Source organism: Bos javanicus, chromosome 3 (genome assembly GCF_032452875.1).
Source record: "Bos javanicus breed banteng chromosome 3, ARS-OSU_banteng_1.0, whole genome shotgun sequence".
Classification (NCBI taxonomy): Eukaryota; Metazoa; Chordata; class Mammalia; order Artiodactyla; family Bovidae; genus Bos; species Bos javanicus.
Window position 1 is genome coordinate 34694508 of NC_083870.1, and position 24179 is coordinate 34718686.

Here is a 24179-nt window from a genome sequence, read left to right on the forward strand (position 1 = left end):
GGCATGACCAAAAAAAAAAAAAAAAAAAATAGTGGAAAGAACACTGGAATATGAATGAGTCAAATAAGAATTTTCATTCTGTCTTTGTCAGTAATCAACTGGATTACTTAGGTTAAATCTGCACCCTACCTTTTCCCACAGGTAAGATATAGAAGCTGTGCTATGCAATTTCTGAAGTTCTTTACATCACTGAAAGCTTATGATCCTAAGATAATATTCACTGTACAAATTACTTTGTCTTTTAGCTAAGCTTCCTTTTGTTCTATCTGCACCATTTTTGTAAAAGTGAACTGTAGATGTTGCCTTTCCTGATTTGCTTTCTTTCCCACACACATTTGTCCTAAGGCAAGTTTGAGAATGGCTCTTTAGCTTTTTCAGTAAGCTGGAGTGATGGCAGGGTATAGTAAACAGTTGAATGTTGGCATGCTTCAGTTTCATTGCTTGAAAACTTAATTATCCTTAGTCTTAAAAATTATGCATTGAAAATGATAGTATTAGTCTGAATTACCTTACTTTTTTCTAGGTAAAAGTTTAATATGCTAATAACCAAATTTTAAAATCTTTATTTTAGTAGTAGAAAAACATTTTGATTCTTCACTTGAAAGTTGTTATATAGCCCACCATTATATGAGTATTCTTTGACACCAGTGTATCCCTTTGCAATTGAACAGTTTGTGAAAGTTTATAAAGTATTTTTGAGTAAAATACTTTCATTGTTTTCATATCTCATAGGATATGCTCTCTTTATAGCACTTGTTTTTTTTGTTTTTTACAGCTGGAATTTACCATGCAAGAAGCTGTGCAATGTTTACATGCCCTGGAAGAGTACTGTCCTTCTAAAGATGACTACAGCAAGCTCTGTTTGCTTTTGACTTTGCCTCGTTTGACCAATCATGCTGAATTTAAGGACTGGAATCCCAGCACTGCACGAGTTCACTGCTTTGAAGAGGCTTGTATCATGGTTGCAGAATTCATCCCTGCTGATAGGAAGCTAAGTGAGGCTGGTTTTAAAGCAAGTAACAATCGTTTATTTCAGCTTGTAATGAAGGGCCTACTTTATGAATGCTGTGTAGAATTTTGTCAAAGTAAAGCAACAGGAGAAGAAATTACAGAAAGTGAAGTACTACTTGGAATTGACCTCTTATGTGGTAATGGGTGTGATGATTTGGATCTGAGTTTATTGTCATGGCTCCAGAATCTCCCATCTTCGGTCTTCTCTTGTGCTTTTGAACAGAAAATGCTTAATATTCATGTTGACAAACTTCTAAAACCCACAAAAGCTGCATATGCTGATCTTTTGACACCTCTTATCAGCAAACTTTCTCCCTATCCATCATCTCCAATGAGAAGGCCTCAATCAGCTGATGCCTATATGACCCGCTCTCTGAATCCTGCTTTAGATGGCCTCACTTGTGGACTGACCAGTCACGATAAGAGAATCTCAGACCTTGGGAACAAAACTTCTCCAATGTCACACTCCTTTGCTAACTTCCATTATCCAGGAGTACAAAACCTCAGCAGAAGTCTCATGCTTGAGAATACAGAATGTCACAGTATTTATGAAGAATCCCCTGAACGGTAAGTATTTGCTTATAAAAATTGGTAGAGCTCCATAAGTGTGAGATAATCTAATTGGGGTGTGTGTGTGTGTTTTCTAAATGTTCAAGTCTCTTTAGTTGAAAGTTAGTCTTTAAAACTTTATTTGTAAGGAGTTTTAAAAATTTTGATAATTAATATTATCTAGGAAAATCTTTATTTTTATGTCCTGTATTATCATTTTGCTGGTTATAAAGGCAGTGAATACATACTAAGAAATTTTGGAAAATGGAAGATTATCAGGAAGAGAATTAAAATCCCACACAATCTCACAGATGACCAGTGTTTTTCCTATGAATACGTTTTTAAAAATTGAGAAGGTGCTATATATATTTTCATACAATTTGCTTTTTTTCGCTTGATAGATCATGAATTGTTCCCATATTCTTAAACGTTTATTGAGGTCAGTGATTAAGGGTATGTGCATTATTCCTTTGTATGACTGTATCATAGTTTTACCTAATTCCTTATTGTAGGAGAGTAGATAGTTTCCTGTAAATACTACTGTATTGAATATGTATATATATAAAAATCTCTGGTTATTTCCAGTTATCTTTAGTAATTCTTTATATTTATTTATTTATTTATTTATACACACACATAAGGAATTTAAGTGTTAAAACCACCACTCAGTTTTTCTTTCAAATCTGGCATGAAATAATAATTTCCTGATTAGGAGTTCTTTATATCAAGGCTTAAGAAACTTCCTGTCTCAGTTTTCCAGGAATCCCATTGGGACACATGGCTGGTTTCCTATTCTCAGAGTTGATACTATGAATCATTACTATTGACTGCAATAAATTTATTAAAAGAGCATAAAAATGGGAACTTTTACTATTCACATAGGATAGTTGACAGCATTCTGTATTGAGGAAGAAGCACTGGACTCGGAATTTCTGTTTCTAATTAAAACAAGAGGAGATATTTAGTTAAGGCTTAAGAATTACAGGATAAATATTTATGGAAGCATTTTCTGTTAAGTTGCTGTGAGATTGTTGGGGATGGTGGATGTGATTTTCTTTAATGTTTTTTAAAGAAAGGAGAGGATTCTAGGATCAGTTAAGTGAGGGGACTTCCTAAAGCCTAGGGTGACTTCCTAAGGCATCTTACTGCTCTGTATTTTATATTTGAAAGATAAAGATGATATCTAGTGATGAAAATGAATGAGTATAATTTAATATAGGGCATCCTATTATTTAAATCCTAAAGGAATAGAGAATCTTGAATATTGGTAGAGACTATCTTAAACCTTTCTTTGACTTTTCAATCCCTTTAGAGAAAATTTTTGCTGTCTGGGTTGCTGAGCTTCTGGGGGAACTGGTGACATTTTTCTGAGTGTATGAGATGATAGGAGCTTCTTGGTCAATATAATGAATAGCATGTTTGGAACTGTGCACCAGTGGGATTGTCTTGATAAAGAAAAAAGAAAAAACACAAAAAGCTAGCCAAATTTGACTCTACATGTGCTGTTTCCTATGTAAAGAAAGTACTGTAATTGAGAATTGACTGAATAAAGATGGAAAGAAGTGAAGTTATTAGACCATTATAGAGGGGTAAAATGTAACTTGTTAAAAGGTAAGTAATACATGTGTTTTTAGCTGAGCAGTAGTAATAACCCAGAAAACATCTGTCATGTCTCTGAAACTGGGAAACTTATGAGGCAAAGCAGTGTAGAACAGTGAGTAGAACATGGTCTTTGGAGCCAGACTATGGTATGAATAGTAGCTTTGCCATTTTCTAGCTGCATGATCTTGGGAGGCTACTTAATCTCTCTGAGCCCCAGTGACCTCCTCTATAAAATAAGGTGTTGACTTGTAGAATGAGATAAAGTTCCTAGCAGAGTGGTAAGCACGTGCTTGGTGCTTAATAAATACAAATTTCCCTCCTTCGGGGCTCATACCCTTGGAAAGGACAGTGTGTCAAAAGGGCTACTAATATCATGTTCAGTTCAGTTCAGTTCAGTTGCTCAGTCGTGTCTGACGCTTTGCAACCCCAGGAATCTTAGCACACCAGGCCTCCCTGTCCATCACCAGCTCCCGGAGTTCACCCAAACTCATGTTCATCGAGTTGGTGATGCCATCCAGCCATCTCATCCTCTGTCGTTCCCTTCTCCTCCTGCCCCTAATCCCTCCCAGCATCAGAGTCTTTTCCAATGAGTCAACTCTTTGCATGAGGTGGCCAAAGTATTGGAGTTTCAGCCTCAGCATCAGTCCTTCCAATGAACACCCAGGACTGGTCTCTTTTAGGATGGACTGGTTGGATCTCCTTGCAGTCCAAGGGACTCTCAAGAGTCTTCTCCAACACCACAGTTCAAAAGCATCAATTCTTCGGTGCTCAGCCTTCTTCACAGTCCAACTCTCACATCCATACATGACCACTGGAAAAACCATAGCCTTGACTAGACGGACCTTTGTTGGCAAAGTAATATCTCTGCTTTTGAATATGCTGTCTAGGTAGGTCATAACTTTCCTTCCAAGGAGTAAGCGTCTTTTAATTTCATGGCTGCAGTCACCATCTGCAGTGATTTTGGAGCCCAGAAAAATAAAGTCTGACAGTTTCCACTGTTTCCCCATCTATTTCCCATGAAGCGATGGGACCAGATGCCATCCATGATCTTCGTTTTCTGAATGTTGAGCTTTAAGCCAACTTTTTCACTCCTCTTTCACTTTCTTCAAGAGGCTTTTTAAAATAACATGTTATAGAAGAGCTATTTGGCTGTTGATAAAGTGTAAAAATTTATTTTGGAAAAAGTTTACCTGGTTTTGAAAAATGTTTTAAGAATAATTAGAAAATATGGGTAGCTCAGATCAATTATGTTAAAATGCCACATAAAGAGACTTTTGCTTGTGGTAATATATGTTTGAATTCAGTACTTATTTTAAAATATTTAATTGTCTACTCTGTCCTAGCACCATGCTGCATCCCCAGGATATAATGATTGAGTTACTATGGTGAAGAAGATAAAACCCACAGGAAAAGTTTATAAAAGAGTGTGTAGTGTTTTGAAGGATATATTTTGACTTGAACAGAAAGCAACTCAAAAAAGGAAGAAAAAGCTGTTGAAATATGCAAGCCGTGACTATGCAATATAATGGTCTCAAAATTAAATTGCAGGAAAAAAAAAAATCTATTCCCAGACTTGGGCCAGCATTGGATTTGGAGTCCGAAGACCTGGATTCAAGTCCTAACTTTATTTACTAACTATGCAGTTTTGGGAACATGCCTTTTTTGAGTCTGTTTAGTCATCTGTGAAATGAGAGTTTTAATCTATTTTACAGGTCACTGTGCAGATTAAATGAGATAATGTATATGGAAATGTTGTGTAAATTGCAAAATTAAATGTTACTTTATAAAATTGTTTTAATCTGTCTACACAGTTAATAATTCTTACAGATTCTACTTTTGGATTAAAATGCATTTTCCTTTGGTCATTAGCAGTTTACAGCATAGTCCTGTAACCGAAAACTCTTCCCAGATCTTTTCTACTTCCTCCTCAGGGTGCATGTGTGTGTATATATGTCTAGATATTTATGACTACTAGGCTCCTAATGTACCTTTGTGAAGATGACTCTCTAGCTCTGCTTTTCTAAACCCTAGACCTCTATTTTAATATGTCTTACATACTTATGCTTGGAGAGGCCATTATGAAGTCATCTCATAATCAAATTAATTGAAGACAAAATTCACTTTACTTTTGTACTTGTTCCCATGGTATCTGTTACTGATAGGTAATCTTTGTGAATGTGGTATTTGTCATCTTTGGATAATGTTAGTTATTAAAATTTTTAAACAGTGTAACTATGAAAAGTAGAAGTTGCCAGTGCCTAAGACGATGACAAGGGACAACCTGACAGAAGACATCAAACTTACTAATTAGTATACATTAAAAATACTTGAAAGATATTTCACTTTTATGTTAAGTACAAATAAATTGAAGAAAGCCTTTTAATAAAATCTCAGCTGTTCTTAGCTTTTTATTGAAATATATTGGAGGAAAGAAAATTGATGTTTGGATAACAGAATAACAGATTGAGTTCTTTAAGAGAATTTAGGCTTTAGGTCATTTGACCTATTAATTTGTAGATGAAGCTGAGCCACAGAGAATGTAAGTGATTTCCCAAGGCCACATATACTCTTTTAGATGGGAGTCCCTACCCTCCTTGCTTAATAATCCAGTGCTCTTTCATTAGCACATTCTATTTTTTTTTAATCCCTTACATATAGTACTTAAGAGAAAAAAGTAAAGTTTAAAATCTGTTTTTGTGCATTTTATATATACTTAAGCTAAATATGCCTCTTTTAAATTAAAATTTCTTTAGCTACATTACATTTTTCTTTACCCCTACTTCTTTTTTTCATTTATTACCCTGAAGTGATACACCTGTTGAGGCACAGAGACCTATCAGCAGTGAAATCCTGGGCCAGAGTTCAGTTTCAGAAAAGGAGCCTGCAAATGGAGCACAGAATCCAGGACCAGCTAAGCAAGAAAAAAATGAGGTAATGTTTACTACATCTCAGGTCTTTTAGAATTATCCATTTTGTAAGAAGTAATACTATTTGGTTGGATAGAATTTTAAAAGAATTTTTTGTTATTTCAGAGGAGAGAGAATACCTAGGTTTTCTTATTAATTAGATCATTTCTCCCTTCTTTAAGAATTTGTAGGTTTTTTGTTTTTTTAGTTATCATTATATATTTTAGAGCATTTTTAATGTATGAATTTATTAACAGTTAAAAATATCACAGTTGACATTCCTTCTGCATGTTTGAGAATTCATGCAATTGAATTCATATTAAAAGTAGCCAAGTTGTATTTTAAGATATGTGCTCTATATTTTACTAAGTAGATTTAATGAACAAGAAATTATGACATTTATAATGTAGAATAATACCTTATCTCTGCTTCCCTACTGGCTCAGCAGCAAAATAATCTGCTTGCAATGCAGTAGATATGAGTTTGATCCCTGGGTCGGGAAGACCCCCTGGAGAAGGAAATGGCAACCCACTCGACTATTCTTTTTTATTTTTTTTTAATAAAAGTATTAGGCTGTGTTGGTCTTCATTGCTGCGTGGGCTTTTCTCTCATTGCAGCGAGTGGGGGCTGTTCTCTGGCTACTGTGCACAGGCTTCTCATTGCAATGGCTTTTTTTATTGTGTAGCACAGACTCTCTAGGGTGCATGGGCTTCATGCAAGTTGTGGCTCTTGGGCTTCCAGTGCACTGGCTCAATAGTTGTGGCACATGGGCTTAGTTGCTTCTCAGCATGTGGGATCTTCCCAGACCAGGGATTGAACCTGTGTCTCCTGCATTGACAGGTGGATTCTTTATCACTGAGCCATTAGGGAAGCCCCCACTCCAGTATTCTTACTTGGGAAATACCATAAACAGAGGAGCCTAGCAGGCTATAGTTCATGAGGTCACAAGAGTTGGATGTGACTTAGCAACTCAACCATTACCACCACCACACCTTATCTAAGCCTTTAGAGTTCTAGTTTATTTTTCTGTGGTGCTTTGAAAAGGAAATTGTATTGTGAAATAAGGTGCAGATTTTATCATATATATAATATCCCACTTATAAAGGGTGAGTAGGTTTAATAAGTTGAATAAGTTTTTTTTGTGTTTGACTAAATATTAAAAATGAGGTTGAAAAATTATCCTTAAAAGTACATATGGATATGTACCAAACAACAGTATCCCAAAATATATGAAGCAAACATTGGCAAAGCTGAAGGGAGAAATAGACTGTTCTGCAGTAATAGTTGGAGGTTTCAATACCATACCTGCCATAATGGATAGACTATCTAAACAGAAGATCAGTAAGGATATAGAGGGCTTGAACAATGCTGTAAACCAGTTAGCGCTAACAGACATCTATAGAATACTCAACAGTAGTGGAGTACACAGTCTTCTCCAGTGCACATGCAGCGTTCGTCAGGATGGACAGTATCTTAGGACTCAGTACATTTTAAAAGATTTAAAATCATGTAAAGTGTCTTCTCTGACCACAGAGGAATGAAGCTAGAAATGAGTAACAAGGAAAATTTTTAAATTGAAAATTTGAAAAAATGAATCAACACGTTCTTAAACAACCAGTGGGTCAAAGAAGAAATCACAAGGGGAAATTAGAAAATACTTAGAGACTAATGAAAATGAGTACAACATAACGAATAGACAACAAGCTTATGGAATTCAGCAAAAGCAGTGCTCAGGGATAAATTTGTAGCTGTGAATGCTTACATTAAAAAAAGAAGAAAGATCCCAAATTAATAACTTTATGCCTTGAAGAGCCAAAGAAAGGAAGAGCATGCTCTATCCAAAGCTTGCAGAGGTAAGGAAATAATAAAGATTAGAGGAGAGAGAAATAAAAGAGAAAAGGGAAACAACAGGGAGAATCAACAAAATCAAAAGTTGGTTCTTTGAAAAGATCAACAAAATTGATAAGCCCTTAGCTAGACTGACAAAGAGAAAAGCGAATAACTAAAATAAATAAAAATACCTTACAGGGCTTCCCTTACAGGTGGCACTAGTGGTAAAGAACCCACCTGCCAGTCCAGGAGACACAAGAGATGTGAGTTTGATCCCTGGGTCGGGAAGATCCTCTGGAGGAGGAAATGGCAACCCACTCCAGTATTCTTGCCTGGAAAATTCCATGGACAGAGGGACCTGGTGGGCTACAGCCCATAGGGTCACAGAGTTGGACACGACTGAAACGACTTAGCATATCTACCTTACGACAATAAAAAGGATTATAAGAGAATACTATGACCATTTGTAAACTAACATATTAGATAACTTAGATGAAGTGGACAAATTCCTTAGAAGCAAATTACTAAACTCACTTGGAAAGAAATAGAAAATCTCAACAGATCCATATTGAGTAAAGAATTGAATCAGTAATCAAAAAGCTTTCCAACAAAGGAAAGACAAGGATCAGATGACTTTACTGGTGAATTCTATAAACATTTAGGAAGAGTTAACAATAATCCTCAAAATTTTCCAAAAAATAAAAGAGGAGGGAACCCTTCCTAACTCATTCTGTGAGTTCAGCATTACCATCATAGCAAAGCCAAGTGAAAGTATTAGGAAAAAACTACAGACCAACATGTAGTATGAATATATAAGCAAAAATCAACAAAATACTAGCAAGCTAAAACCATTAGCATATTAAAAGGATTATACATCTTGACCAAGTGGATTGATTGCAGGATGCAAGTGTGGTGGTTCAACATAGAAAACTTTCAGTTTAATAATCACATTAATAGAATGAAGGAAAAAATAAACAACATGTGATTGTATCAATTGATGCAGAAAAGACATTTGACAAAATCAAACACTCTTTGCTGTTAAAAACTCTCAGAGAACTAATAATAGAATGGAACTTCCTCAGCATGGTGAAGATTATTTATGGAAAAACCAAGCTAATATCATACTTAATGGGGAATGACTAAAAGCTTTCTCCCTATAAACAGGAACAAAGATAAGGATGCTTGCTTTCACAATTGTTACTTCAACATTTGTTACAAGTTCTAGCCAGAGCAGTTAGACCAGAAAAATAAATAAATAGGGAAGGAAGAAGTAAAGCTGTCTCTATTCACAGATGACATAAATATTATATATCATCAGAAAGAATCCACATGACAGCTATTAAAGCTTATGAACAGGTTCATCAAAGTTGCAGGGTACAAGATCAACACATGAAAATTGTTTGTGTTTCTATATACCAGCAGTGAACAATCAGAAGAGGAAATTAAGAAAACAGTTTTGTTTACAGCAGCATATAAAAGGATAAAATACTTGGGAATAAATTAAGGAGGTGAAAAATTTGTATGCCAAAATCTACAAAACATTACTGAAAGAAGTTAAAGAAGACCTAAATAAATGAAAAGACATTCTGTGTTCACGAATGGGAAAATTTAATACTGTTAAGATGTAAATGCTACCCAACATTATTTACAAGTTTCATGTAATTTCTGTAAAAAATTCCACTGTCTATTTTGTAGTAATGGAAAAGCTAATACTCAAATACTTGGAATTGCAGCAGGCTTTGAATACCCAAAACAATTTTGCAAAAAGAAATACAAAATTGTAGGACTCACACTTTATAATTTCAAAATTTACTATAAAGCTACAGTAATTAAAACTGTGTAGTTCTTGTATAAGGATAGGCATATAGACCAGTGGAATAAATTGAGAGGCCAGAAGTAATTTCATATATCTGTGACCAGTTGATTTTTGGTATGGATGCCAAGTCTACTTAGTGGGGGAGAAGTAATCTTTTCAACAGATGATGCTTGATATCTGGATTTCCACATGCAAAAAAGGAAGTAGGACCTCTGCCTCACACTGTATATAAAAATTAACTAAAACTAGATCAACAACTTAAGTACAGGACCTACATAAGTATAAAACTCAGAAGAAAACATAGGGATTAATCTTTACAACCTTAGATTTTGTAATATGTTCTTAGGTATAATACCAAAAGCTTAAGCAACAAATGCAAAAATTGAACTTCATCAAAATTAAAAACTTACTTGCATCAAAGGACATTATCAATAATCTGAAAGGACAGCCTCCAGAATGGAAACAATATTTGCAAATTATTTATCTGGTAAGGTTTTAGTATCTAGAAAATATAAAGAACTACAAGTCAACAATAAAAAAATCCATTTTAAAAAAGGAGTTGAATAGACAGTTCTCCAAATTGGCCAGATGTCTATAAATGGCCAATAAGTACATGAGAAAAATGCCTAATACCACTTGTCATTAGGGAAATGCACATCAAAACCACAATGAATTATAACTTCGCAATTACTAGAATGGCTAACAGGCTAAAATCAAAGCAGTAGAAAGTAATGTGTTGGTGAGAAAATAGAGAAATTTGAGGCCTCATACATTTCTGGTTGGTGTGTAAAATGGTGTAGTCACTGTAGTTTCGTGGTACCTCAAAAATCTAAACAAGAATTACTATATGACCCAGTCATTTTACTTCTAGGTATATACCCAAAAGCTTTGAAAGCAAAGGCTCAGATAAATAACTGTACATCCATGTTCATAGCATCGTTATTAACTGTGGCCAAAAGGTAGAAATAACTCATGTACATCCACAGGTTAATGGATAAACAAAAGCGATGTATCCATACGATGGAGTATTACTCAGCCATACAAAGGAATGAAGTCTGACATAGGCTGCAACTTGGATGAACCTTGAAAACATTGTGTTAAGTGAAAGAATTCAGACACAAAAGGACAGATACTGTATGATTTGTTTACATGATATATCTAGGATAAGTAAATTCATAAGACAGAAAATGGAATAGAAGTTAGCAGACATTAGAGGAAGAAGGAAATGGGAGTTATTGCTTAATGGTTATAGAGTTTCTGTTAGGGGTGATACAAATCTTTGGAAATAGATAATAGTGGTGGTTATGTAACACTATGACTCTTATGCCACTGAATTCCACACTGAATGGTTAAAATTACAATTTTTATATTTATTTTACCACAAAATTTTTTTTAAAGGACATAGAGATAATTTTGTTTCAGAGTTATTGCTGTAAGGTATGAAATACAGCGGGACCGTTACTATTCTCTGGGAAAGGGAGACAGTTTTAGCTTTAGTCAGTCAGTCATGCAGGACTCTTGGTTAAGCTTACTGTCAGTGTTGGCCAGTTTTAGAGATGATCCAGTTCATATGATCTCTGTAATTTGACCACACTCTAGCTTGGCAGGAGGGTCTTTCTTTGCCAATGTTGGAATTCACTATAATATCTAAGTCCTTTGAGTACTATGTAGTTCTTTTAGAAGAATGAAGTAGGAATGTTGAGACTGCAGGGTTTAACATCTGTTTAGTTTGTTTTCTTGTGAAGAGCCATTTGAATTAAAGTATTGTTTTTTATAAGCTTTTATAAGCTTATAATTTTATAAGCTTCCTTCCAGAGTAACCTATTTAGCCACAGCCACTTACATGCTTAAATTTTGTTAGACAAGGTTAATATTGTATTTATTAAATATTAATGTAGTCCCTCAGTATTTTTTCCTAGTAATATAGATTTGTGCTAGTCTTTACATTTGTATTCTATATTCATGTCGTCCTTGTGACAACTGTAGTCTGTTTTTATTTGTGTTAGTCAGGGATCCAGGATGATCATTTGTTTTGGTCAGTCTTTTACTGTGGAATAGAGCAAATTAATCGATCTGATCTATTTGACTGTTAAGACTCATGCATACTATGTTATTTTTCAAAGATCCAATATATTAAGTATTTTCTGATTTGCCATCTATATGTTTTATGCAGCACTTATGGAAGTTACTGTTGAGTGATAACATATTCAATCATAGTCTGCTCAAACTTTTTTTTTTTAATATTTTTAAGCTTCGAGATTCAACAGAACAGTTTCAAGAATATTATAGGCAAAGATTGCGCTATCAACAGCACTTAGAACAGAAGGAGCAACAGCGACAGATATACCAGCAGATGCTGCTTGAAGGAGGTGTGAATCAGGAGGATGGTCCTGATCAGCAGCAGAATCTTACTGAACAATTCCTTAATAGGTCGGTCTTTTAGTCACTTTTTTATATATGAGGAATTATTTAAAAGCTATTAAGAGCATGCAGTAACTGCTACTTTCTGTGTATAGTTTGAAATTTTAAGGCTTTTTAAGTATTTCAAGTAGTGTAGAGTTACATAATCTCTTCAGTCACAGAAGTCTGAGGGCTCATCCAGTTTTGTCCACTTTCTGTTAAATGGTCTCTCACATCTGAGCAAAGGGAGCTGTGAGCATGGTGGTTTCAGCATACAGGCTGAAAGTGGACTGCTTCTGGATCTGGCCATGTCCCAGGGTAGCTGAAGACTTACGGGAAATTACTGTCTTCAGATTGCTTGTTTCCTCATCTATTTCACAGGGTTGCCATGAAGATTAAAGGAATTAACCTACATAAAGTATTTAGAACAGTACCTGGCATAGAGTAAACACTATATTAAGTGCTAGCTGTTATTTTATTCTTATCTTGAGAGCTTAAACTTTCAGATTTTATTGAATTCAGAATATTAAAATGATTCTTATTAATTTCTTCTAAAATGTATGAACTTACTATTTTTGACTATAGGAGGTAAATACATGGTAACATTTTTTTTTTTTTTTAGAAATCTGTAAACCAGAATATGTGTACTTAATTGAGCTAGAGTTGTTGGAAGATTGAGTTAACATATATTAAAAAAATACTTAGAATAATTTCTAGCATATAGGAGGCATGCCATAAATGTTGGCTGTCATCATGATTTGGAGTAGGAGATGGCAACCCACTCCAGCATTCTTGCCTGGAGAATTCCATGGACAGAGGAACCTGGTGGGCTATTATAGTCCATGGGGTTACAAAAGACACGACTGAGCACACACACATGCATGCATCACCATGATTATAATTGGGCAGCGCAGTGGTGACTATCCTTTCTTGGTTCAGTAATATTGGAAGTAATCTGCTTGACATTCTGTGTGTTATTGCAAGTCAGTGAGCCTGAAACTGATCCTGTCTTCAGACCTTCACACAAGGAACATTTATAGTGGTATCTAGAGTCTAGGTAGTCCTCTGAACATTCAATTTGAAGATTATTTTCTTATCACCTCTGATCAAGTCACTGGCTTATCAGAATTACACTGATATGATGAACTGCTACTTCTGGTTCTTACATGTCTTCATTTCAGTAAAAGTCATGGTTGCAGTTTGACTTCCTGTCTTCTTTTTTAGTGAAAGCAGATACTTAATATTGTCAGAACATAAAGTGACAAGGTTCTATGATTCCAGTAGTATGGATGTCCTTGCTCAGAAAAAAGGTTAAACTATTCAAGATGGTTTATTTTTCCTTAAAGATAATTATAAATAGAATTCATTGTAATAATAGAATTCAATATAGATAATAGAATTCATTATCTTAAAATTATAAGAATTTTTTCTTACAATTTAGGTTCAGTTTAGGGCATAACAACTGTTCTCAATTTCTTTAGCAATTAGAATTTTAAATTATACTAAAGGTAAGTATATTATAAAAATCCATAGAATAACCAGGTCTGTTATAAATATCAATGGATGTTTATCCTAAACTTTCATAAATTAGTTTCATATAAAATTTCTGTTGTTTTCTTAACCTTTCCTTATCTATTCTTTTTTTTAACTCTTTAAAATAATACTTTTATTCAATCTTTTCTTCTAGACCTTCACTTTTATGTACCAGGACATTAAAGTATCTGACTAATACCAAGGACAAATTGAATAGAGATAGAAACTAGAAATTAAAATATATCTTTTCCCCTTTAATGTTTTAGTCTTTTGAGTCATTCTAGCAGCAGAACGCCATTTCCAGAATTAAATTTTGCTTCTTCCCTTCCAGAAGCATAGAAAGAGTTAGAGAAATAAGAGTCATGTTATGTAATAGAACTTACTAAAAAAAATCAACTAAAGTATGATAGGCTTATTTATAACAGTATTATATCATTATTTCTGATATTTTCTGTTACTAATAATTGGCTCTTATTATAGGCATATTCTGCCCCTTCCCCATCTTCCCTAACTTTAGTGAGACAAAATTATGTTAACATTTTAGACTCTTCATGCTTAGCATTTCCCACATTTATTTGACTGAAGACTTTTTTTTTTTTTTAATATGGGGAGCATTTAACAAGATTAGTGTTTCATAGAAATCCTATTTACTTAAAAATTTTAACTGATAAATATTTAGTAATGGCTGCCAATTCCTTTAATAATTTTAAACTGATCTTTTAAGGTCTCTTAAAAACCCTAAACATACATGCATGCACAAGTGCACACGCATACACACGTACATGAACACTAAATGTTTAATTTAAAAAATTAGAAAATACAGTGAACCACAACACCTCTTGGTAATCACATCCCTTATGTAGTCCTCTCTCATATTATATCCAGGCTGGAGAAAGTGATTCTGGGCCAGTTCTTGGCTAAATCTTGAGAGTCTGACAGCTTCCTCTCAAGTGCCCTTTGGAGCCCTGAGTCCAGCATAAGGAGTCAGGTTACTCTGACTTGCAGTGAGGGAAAAGCGCTCAGGCTACCTTGTTTTGCTCCCTGTTTAATATCCCTGGTGCCTAGATCAGAGCCTGGCAAATAGTTTTTGTAGAATGAATAAATGAATTGTAAAAAAATTAAAAAATAAATGAATGAGTGAATGTGTGAATAATGGGGATGCCACTTGACTTTGTCCCATCATGGTTTGCACTAGTCATCCATTTCCTAGTTGATATGATATTACTAGACAGTAATATCGTTTCATTTCATTTCATGAAATGAAAATGGCTTGTTTTGTTTTGTTGGTGAAAAATTTGGTATTGAAAATTGGACCAAAGTTATACTGAAGTAGAAACAGATTTTTTTTTTTCCTGTTTGGTAAAAGGTACTTTTAAAAATTCAGTGATACCTATTATGTCTTATCTCTTTTACAGTGGTATCTTATAGGAAAATTTGGATCTTCTTGCAGTTTCTTTGTTGTGTCTTAAACTGATGATGGTAATTTTTAGTACTAAACTTGTCATATATGTTATATGTGCATGTATTTACCATCTCAGACTTTCAATATTCTATATGTTAGGAATATGACTAACTTTTAATTTTAATATAGTTACATTATTTTATTTTATAGGTCCATTCAAAAGCTCGGGGAATTAAATATTGGAATGGATAGCCTTGGTAATGAGGTACCAGCGCTCAACCAGCAATGTAATGGGAACAAAGGCAATGGATCTAATAATTCTTCTGTAACCAGTTTTTCTACACCACCCCACGACTCTAGTCAGAGATTAACCCATGATGCTTCAAGTATTCATGCAAGTACTCCTCGTATTCCTGGATCAGTAAATCATATGCCTTTTCTTGAGGAATCACCTTGTGGAAATCAAATGTAAGTGCTTTACTTTGTAAGACCTGGAAATGTTAACTTCAAACCAATAAATAGAAACTTAGAAAGTTGAATTTCTCTTATCTATTCTCTTCTACTAACTTCTGAGTCTCTTAATTGTCTTTATTCTCTTATTTTTCTTTTTGCTTTCTTACCACCACCAAGGCAATTCTATTTTCTATAACCCATTTTACTCAGAGATCATACAGCTTTAGGCTTTATATTCTCCCCAGTTTTTTCCCCTTGCCATTGATACCTTTCAACAAATAATCTTTTAATTCACAGACTTCCAGGGCATAAAAAGTTGTTCTATGCCATGGTGGAGTGATTGCAGTAAGAGTCTTGGCAGCTCTGGTAGTTACAGCATCTGAGACTTCTCGTGTGTTTATGTTTTCACTAGTCAGAGAAAAATTTTCATCTTGCTATCATTAGTAAACAGGTGTTAACTTATGCAATGGAAATATTTGAGCATTTTCTTCATCTATTATAGCCTTAAACCACCTTAGAGTGGTTCATTTTAAAATGCATAACTTGCTCCTGGCATTTGTATAGAACTGGCTTTATAGATTTAGTATCAAAAGCTCTAGTTTTATACTTAAGGACATAAATTTATCTAATACTTGCTTTATTACAGTTTATATAAAACTTTTTCATGTACCCCTCAACTAGAACTCAAATTTTAAAATTTATTTCTATCAAAGTAATATACATACATGGTGTAAAAGGACAAATAGCACTTTAAGGCTTAAGACAAAACAGAATCCCTTATCTTACCCATCTTTGTCCATGACTTCTATCTTTAGTAGGCTGCCATTTTCAACCTAGATAGCTGTTTCTTTTCTGTGTGTCTCCACATTTCTGAAAAAATATGCTTCTATTGCTGTTTTTATTATCCCTTGATTCCCTGCCAGTTAGATTTAGGTACCATACTACTTACCCACAACACATTAATTTTGTCTACACCTTCTTCTAATATATGTTGGTTTTTGTTAAAAAACTAAACAAAATAGGTTAACTAGTGTTAACATTACTATGGTCATGTAAATGTTATTTACAACTGAGTCATATAATACAAATATATTTCCTTTTCTCCGAACTGTTTATTTTTCATGGAGAGAGTAATTGCCTCATTTTTGGTGTGCATCTGTATGTGTGCACATGCTTACTTTTCTTGGTACCTATCACTAAACTATCTGCAGATACTGTGACAGAACTGTAAAATCATAAAACTCCTCATTACAGTAAAAAATATCAGGTACTTTTTCTTTCCCCTCTGGGAAACACCCCTCCAGGATCATTCCTGCTTCACTGTATGTTCATTACTTCTAAGCCATTTTATTCAGGCCTGGAGAGTCCTGGGATGGTCCTTCACTATTCTCTTGGGAGTTTCCTTTGCCTCTTCCCTGTATTGAATTCCCTGTTTTCAGGATCTCATGTAGTTTCCTGAAAAGAGGTACAACATCAGAGAAGTTTCTGAGACCTTGCGTGTCTAAATATTTCATTTTTGACTTTTTAGTATAGCTGAGTAAAGAACTCTACAATGGAAATCGTTCCTCGGAGTTTCAAAGGCATCACTTTATGGTCATGTACATATTGAAAAGTCTGATGCCATTGTGATCTGATCCTTTGAATGAGGACTGCTGCTTTTTCTACTGTAGAATTTTTTAGGACTTTGTCTGCCCTGATGTTCTAAAGCTTCATGATGATATCAGAGTAGGTCTGTTTTACTTCATTTTTCTGGATACTTCATGGGCTCTTTTAATCTAGATTCATAAATACTAGAATATTGAAAACATTTATGTAACAATTTTCTTAGCTCTATTTTCTATTTTTTTTGGTTATTATTTTTATCTTTCAAGCTCTTTATTATTCTCTAATTTTCCTTAACTTTTTAAATAGATATTTTTCTTGCATTGTTTCCTCTTGTATTTCTAAGGATTTTAATTATATTTTGGTAGCTTTTGTTTCCTTAATTGTCTTTAGTCTCCATTTAAAAATTTTGTTTTGCTTTGGCTGTGTCCTATGACTTGCGGCATCTTAGTTCCCTGACAAGGGTTGGAACCTGTGTCCCTTGCAGTGGAAGCATGGCGTCCTAACCATTGGCCACCAGGGAATTTCCTAGACTCTGTTTTTTTATTTAGGAGGCTTTCTTCAAGCATTTGTTAAGAAGTGAGGTATTTTTTTAAAATGACTAGTTGGAAGGAAGGGCCACAGGTATGGATGCATCTGTTTACCTGTTGGTCTCACAAAAAAGTGATTAAACAGAAACATTGTGTTATTGTGGGACCCTCAACTGTCTAGTTTCTGTTAGTCTTTTCTCTTGGTCCAGATAATTGTTCTAAAGAGCAATCCAGTTTCCTCCTTGGGTTAAAACTTAACCAAAGTGACCAGGATTCTGGAACTAAGCAGGGAAAAGGTAGTGGACATCTTACTATGAAATTTGTACAGTTTGACTTAATCTTTTTCCCAGAATGGCTTCTCATTCCTTCCTTACAACTAACTATGCTTCGTGTTATGGAATCTAGCATCTCTTAACAGATGGCTCCAGAGAGTAATTATGACTGGGATCAGTGTGGCTTATAAATAAATGTTATAACCCCCAAAGAAATAAATATTAGAGATTGAAAGAGTAAATTAGTTCCTGTTTTGATATTCAGAGTAAACGGTACTTGAATTTCTTTCTATTCACACAGTTCATCAGAACTTTCGGTCATTAAGCCACCTCTTGGAGATTCTTCAGGGAATCTATCAAGATCAAGAGAGGAAGAGGTAATACTTGGGGAAGGAGGTTTTGTTATTTTTATATTTACTTGCAAAGGAAGTATATTTACTTGTCAAGGAATTCTCAATTTAAGGAAAGAACCATCTTTAAGTAGTCCTTATTGTTAATAGTGGTAGTAATCTCAAGGTGGTTGAGTTTTCACTGAGTGAAGTGAAGGGGTTGCTGAGAAATAACATTTTGAGAGTATTCATATTAATGGTTCACTGGTGATCTTGATGCATGAATTGGAGCTGTGTCACTACTCTCTGAACCCTGTGGTTAGTTAGCTAAGATATTTAATATCTTTACTCCTTTGGACTGTGCATCAATACATTTGTTTTTTGCTTTGGAACCAGATATCCTTCCCTAACTAGTATACACCTTCACTCTGTCTTATTTTCTCTAGTTCAAATTTTAATCCCATAAATAGAGTTATTATTTCAGATGCTTATGGGACCAAACAGGTGACATAAATGAATAAAGTTGATTACTTTTGTGATAAGTTTATAGGAATATTTGTCCCTTGCACAAAGAAATATGCTGACCTAATGTTTCCAGTGCTTTCGATTTTCAAGAAAACCTAGAAAGTTGGATTTTTATGTGAAGTCTATTTTTTAAATGTCAGCGGACTTTTAATAAATTTAAATACACTGGAGAAGAGCAAGTAAGATTGTGGCTCTGCCACTTCTGCTATAAAGCAACCCTTAGTAACTATTATTGGAGAAGGCAATGGCACCCCACTCCAGCACTCTTGCCTGGAAAATCCCATGGACGGAGGAGCCTGTGGGCTGCAGTCCATGGGGTCGCTAAGGAGTCGGACATGACTGAGTGACTTCACTTTCACTTTGCACTTTCATGCATTGGAGAAGGAAATGGCAACCCACTCCAGTGTTCTTGCCTGGAGAATCCCAGGGATGGGGAGCCTGGTGGGCTGCTGTCTATGGGGTCACACAGAGTCGGACACGACTGAAGCGACTTAGCAGCAGCAGCAGTAACTATTATTAATGTGCCATTGGCCATGTAATCAATGAGTCATTCCCTTCTGTTTTTCTTAGCTACCCGTGTTATTCATTTGGTCAATAGTCAACCTTGTATATGGCTTAATGGAAAATGTATTTCTAGTCAAATACATTGATATGAATAATATAAGAATTCAATTCAGTTACATAAGACAGAGTCTAATATATCAGGTTTACCTCCTACTCCCCAATGAGGATGTTTTGCTGCGTACATAAAACTTTGGGTAGGGAGATGCATAATCTCTTCATTGCTATAATCACTATGGGTTCTAGAGGACTCAGCATACAATCAGAGCTGAAGTAAATTGCCTTTGGAAAGTATGAATGTCAAGTATATACACAAAGACAAAATTTAGGTGGGTCTCTGCACCACCCCCAGCCTGGAGGGCTTTGTTCCAGGTCCAGGATCCAGTCCTAGTCTGGGTAGCAGGGTGGTTTCAGATGACATCAATAGCAGGAGTCACCAAAGCTTTTATACAGCGCTGGTCGAGAGTTTTCCTTCCTCAGAGGAGGGAGGTGAGCAGACAAGTTGACAGTTGAAAACAGAAATGAGGCTGAAATTAAAGGTCCTGATTAAAACCATTTTTACAGTTTTAAAAGGGTATTTTACAATTTGAATTTGAAATAGTAGAGTATTCATTGCTGGAGATAATGGTAAACTTTTTTTTTTAACCCTAAAGTGATTAAATAATACTATTTTATATTTCCTACTTTTAGAAACATGAACAATGGTTTATTGTAAGAACTACAAATGTGGGCTGTTTTTTTCTTGACAGTTGAAGAGAACTTAATATGAGAATGCATATTCTTATGTTTTGTCTTTTGTCATAGAAAAGAAGAAAAACTTGAATGTCTATGAGCCGTCCAAGCTTAGTTTAGCAATGAGTAGCAAAAACAGAAAAATTTGGTTTATTTTAGATTTGCCATTCAAAAGAATGTATGCTTGTATTGATAGTGAACAGTAAAGTGATAAAGTGAATAATACAGTTCAAATGAATTTAAAATGGGATAAAGATGAATTCTTTCAAATTCTTTTTTTCATAGAATGACTTTCATATTCATTCTGCCCATAGGATGACAAATCAAAGAAGCAGTTTGTTTGTATTAATACCCTAGAAGACACACAAGCTGTTAGAGCAGTGGCTTTTCATCCAGGTGGTGGTCTATATGCTGTCGGTTCAAATTCAAAAACTCTGAGAGTATGTGCCTATCCAGAAGTGATTGATCCAAGGTAAGGAGACATGGTTTGTAGTACCGTTTTTGCTTTAGTTTTAAATTTAGCTATATGGCCCCCTTTTTAAGAATCACCTTTTCAGTAGTGTTTTTCTTTTCCTTTTTTTAAGCTTTTACATTTTTGTTTTCAATACTTAGGAAATATATATAAGAATCACCAATTAACTTTATAAGTTGTTTTTCATAAAATGTTTTTAATTAGGCCCCTGTCCACTCAGTAGCCCAGTTTTCTTTATTTCTGTTGTTTTTTCTCATTTTTAAAATAAATCCACAAAATCCTTATATTCTAGTTAAATTACATAAAGACAAAGTAATGCTAGTTATAGACTTGGAGAAAAATTTAAATGTCTTATACTAATAGCTTCACAGAAGTATTAGGTTGCGGTGTGTGATATTTGACCATTTTGACCTAGAAAGATTCAGTTTTCATTTGGTCAACGTAACTATGATTTTAAACTCTCTTGTTTTAACAGATTATGGGATTTGAAAATAAGGGATATATCTTTAAAGGCATAGGTTGCAAAAAAAAAAACAAACAAGCATATGACCTTATGTATTAGGTATACAACTAATTCTTTAAAGTTACTGAGAAAGCAGATATCTTAAAACGTAATCTCACAGAAAACTGGATTTGGGCTCTTTTTTGTCAATTTATTTGTTAAGGCTTTTACTGTCAAAATAAATGGGCATAAAGTATTTGGTAGATTTTGTGGTTAGAGAAATGGCCACAAATGGAATAGTTTTCATACCAGTAGACAAAAACATTCAAGCAAAACAAGCCACAGAGCTTTAAAATTTTAAATATGAAAAGGAGTACGTATCATAATGTGTTTTGGAAATTTTTTACAACCCTTAAGGCTTGTTTTTATTATAACCCGTTTGGAGAACAGAGGGGTGAGATTATTTATTTATTTGCATTTTTTGGTATATCTCTGTATCTGAAACTAGAAATTTAGGCTTTTGGTCTGTAGTAGCATTTAAAAGTTGAGAAAAGGAATATGGATCACGTTAGGTGATAGTAATGTCATTTATTGGTGCTATAGGATTATATGAGAGAGAATAGGCGGAATTCCAGATCGGAGAGTGGAAAAGAGCAAAAAACAATTAGGAAGCAGTGCCAAAGACTTTATATATTTAGGGTTCATCTGATCTTAAACTGACTCTCCCTTTTTGTGTTTTTCATGCTGGCACAAGTGTTTCATAGACTCTTCTTAAAGAAACTGATTTTTATGAAAAATAAATTCATTTATTTAACAAATATATTTTGAGCTCCTTCTCTGTGCTAGGCTTTGGGGATAGTTGTGAGTAAAACAAACATATTTATTGACCTTATGGAACTTCTGTTTTAGTGGAGAAGGTGGACATTATCCAGATAGACAAACTCATAAATGTAATTATACATTGTGATAGGTGCTCTGAAGAGAAAGTATAAGGTGCTGTAACAGTAAGATGGAGAGATGAGGAAACTGGGGAGTCAGAGTAGGACGTCTTTGAAGAAGAGGTGTTAAAGTTGAGATCTGTGGGTGGATAGAACCTAGCCATGTGAAAACAAGGAAGAAGATAAGGTTAGAGGGATCATGAAATGAGAAGGAGCTTGGCTTTTTAAGGAACCAAAACGAGTTCAGATCTGCTGGAGTACAGTGAGCAGAGTGTGATAAGGCTACAGAAGTAGATGTGAACTAAATTACGCAGAGCTTTGTGTCCATTTTGGATTTTATGGTGACTGCAGAGGGAAACTGCTGGAAGTTTTCAACAGAACAGTACTGTGATAAACTTTGGGTCAGACGACAGTAAGATTAAATGCTAAGAGAAAAGTAGGAGGAGGCTGTTGTCAATGGCTGGTGTGATGGCAGTGGAGATGGAGCAAAATGGATGAAGGTAAAATCCATTTAAAGAATTATTTGAAGATATACCTGTGGTGGATTCATTTCGATATTTGGCAAAACTAATACAATATTGTAAAGTTTAAAAATGAAATAAAATTTAAAAAAAGAAAAAAAAAAACAAAATTAGTTGGCCCTAGCAATGAACTCGATACACAACTGAAAAGAGAATCTTTTGATCTGATTTATTTTCTCTATCACTATTAAACACCTTCTAAGAATTGAAGATTTATCAATATTTCTTGTTCTTTAAAAATTTCTTAATTATGAAAATTTTAAGCATACACAGAAGTGGAGATTAGTACACTGAAATGCAATAACTGTCAAGATTTTTGGTTGTATTTGCTTCATCCTTTTTGTTTGCTGAAGTATTTTAATGGATATGTCATTTCACCCTTTAGGATGGATCTCCAAAAACATGTGTTAATACATTTTCTTACAGAGACTTGATATTATCATTATACCTAATAAGGCCTTAAGCCTATGTTTTAAAGTACAAATAAGAGGCTACTACTCCAGTAAACCAATGTTCAGTTCAGTTCAGTCGCTCAGTCGTGTCCGACTCTTTGTGACCCCATGAATCGCAGCATGCCAGGCCTCCCTGTCCATCACCAACTCCGGAGTTCACTCAGACTCACGTCCATCGAGTCAGTGATGCCATCCAGCCATCTCATCCTCTGTCGTCCCCTTCTCCTCCTGCCTCCAGTCCCTCCCAGCATCAAAGTCTTTTCCAATGACTCAACTCTTCGCATGAGGTGGCCAAAGTATTGGAGTTTCAGCTTTAGCATCATTCCTTCCAAAGAAATTCCAGGGCTGATCTCCTTCAGAATGGACTGGTTGGCTCTCCTTGCAGTCCAAGGGACTCTCAAGAGTCTTCTCCAACACCACAGTTCAAAAGCATCAATTCTTCGGTGCTCAGCTTTCTTCACAGTCCAACTCTCACATCCGTACATGCCCACTGGAAAAACCATAGCCTTGACTAGACGGACCTTTGTTATCTAGGTTGGTCATAACTTTCCTTCCAAGGAGTAAGCGTCTTTTAATTTCATGGCTGCAGTCACCATCTATAGTGATTTTGGAGCCCAGAAGAATAAAGTCTGACACTGTTTGCACTGTTTCCCCATCTATTTCCCATGAAGTGATGGGCCCAGATGCCATGATCTTCATTTTCTGAATGTTGAGCTTTAAGCCAACTTTTTCACTCTCCACTTTCACTTTCATCAAGAGACTTTTTAGTTCCTCTTCACTTTGTGCTCCCATTAAAGGCCAAGCTCTCAAGGAGCATGGCATTTAAGACCTTCCTCAGTTGGACTTGCAGCTGCTCACCCATCCTATCTTTCTCAGTCTCTGGAATGCCCCAGGTTTCTCCCAGTCCCACAGACTTTTTCCCATGCTGTATGCTGGACCGGGGTCTCTACTGTGTTTTGTCTTCACTGAAGCAGTTCACCTGCCTTCATCTTTTTGTATAATAATTCTCCCTGTCCTTTAAGGCCTAGTACTTTGTATTGGACTATAACATTTTTATTCAATACTTCCTTTACTGTATGTGGATAGTCGTGAAACATCTATCTCTGCCAGATATATTAAACTCAGGACAGAGCTCTAGCTGCTTTTAATTTTTCTCTATCCTTTGTCTTTTCTTTGCCCCAGGCAGTTGCTCATATTATATGTTTAATAAATGCTTATCGAACTTTTTAAATTTGGAAGACTTACTAGCTCTTTTTTAGAAATCTTTTGAGTTTCTGAATTAAAATCCATGGAAAGTATGA

At 34.9% G+C, this 24179-nt stretch overlaps 1 protein-coding gene across 4 annotated transcripts in view; it reads left to right on the top strand.

Annotated features, from left to right (window-relative positions):
- WDR47 (WD repeat domain 47) overlaps positions 1 to 24179 on the top strand; it is a 62199-nt gene that overhangs the window by 30244 nt on the left and 7776 nt on the right. For all 4 annotated transcript variants that reach the window (XM_061410972.1, XM_061410968.1, XM_061410970.1 and 1 more), the window contains 6 exons: positions 776 to 1578; positions 5970 to 6093; positions 11966 to 12144; positions 15260 to 15517; positions 18208 to 18283; positions 20368 to 20525. In XM_061410972.1, coding sequence (XP_061266956.1) covers positions 776 to 1578; positions 5970 to 6093; positions 11966 to 12144; positions 15260 to 15517; positions 18208 to 18283; positions 20368 to 20525 — 1598 coding nt within the window. The remainder of the gene's footprint in view (positions 1 to 775; positions 1579 to 5969; positions 6094 to 11965; positions 12145 to 15259; positions 15518 to 18207; positions 18284 to 20367; positions 20526 to 24179) is intronic.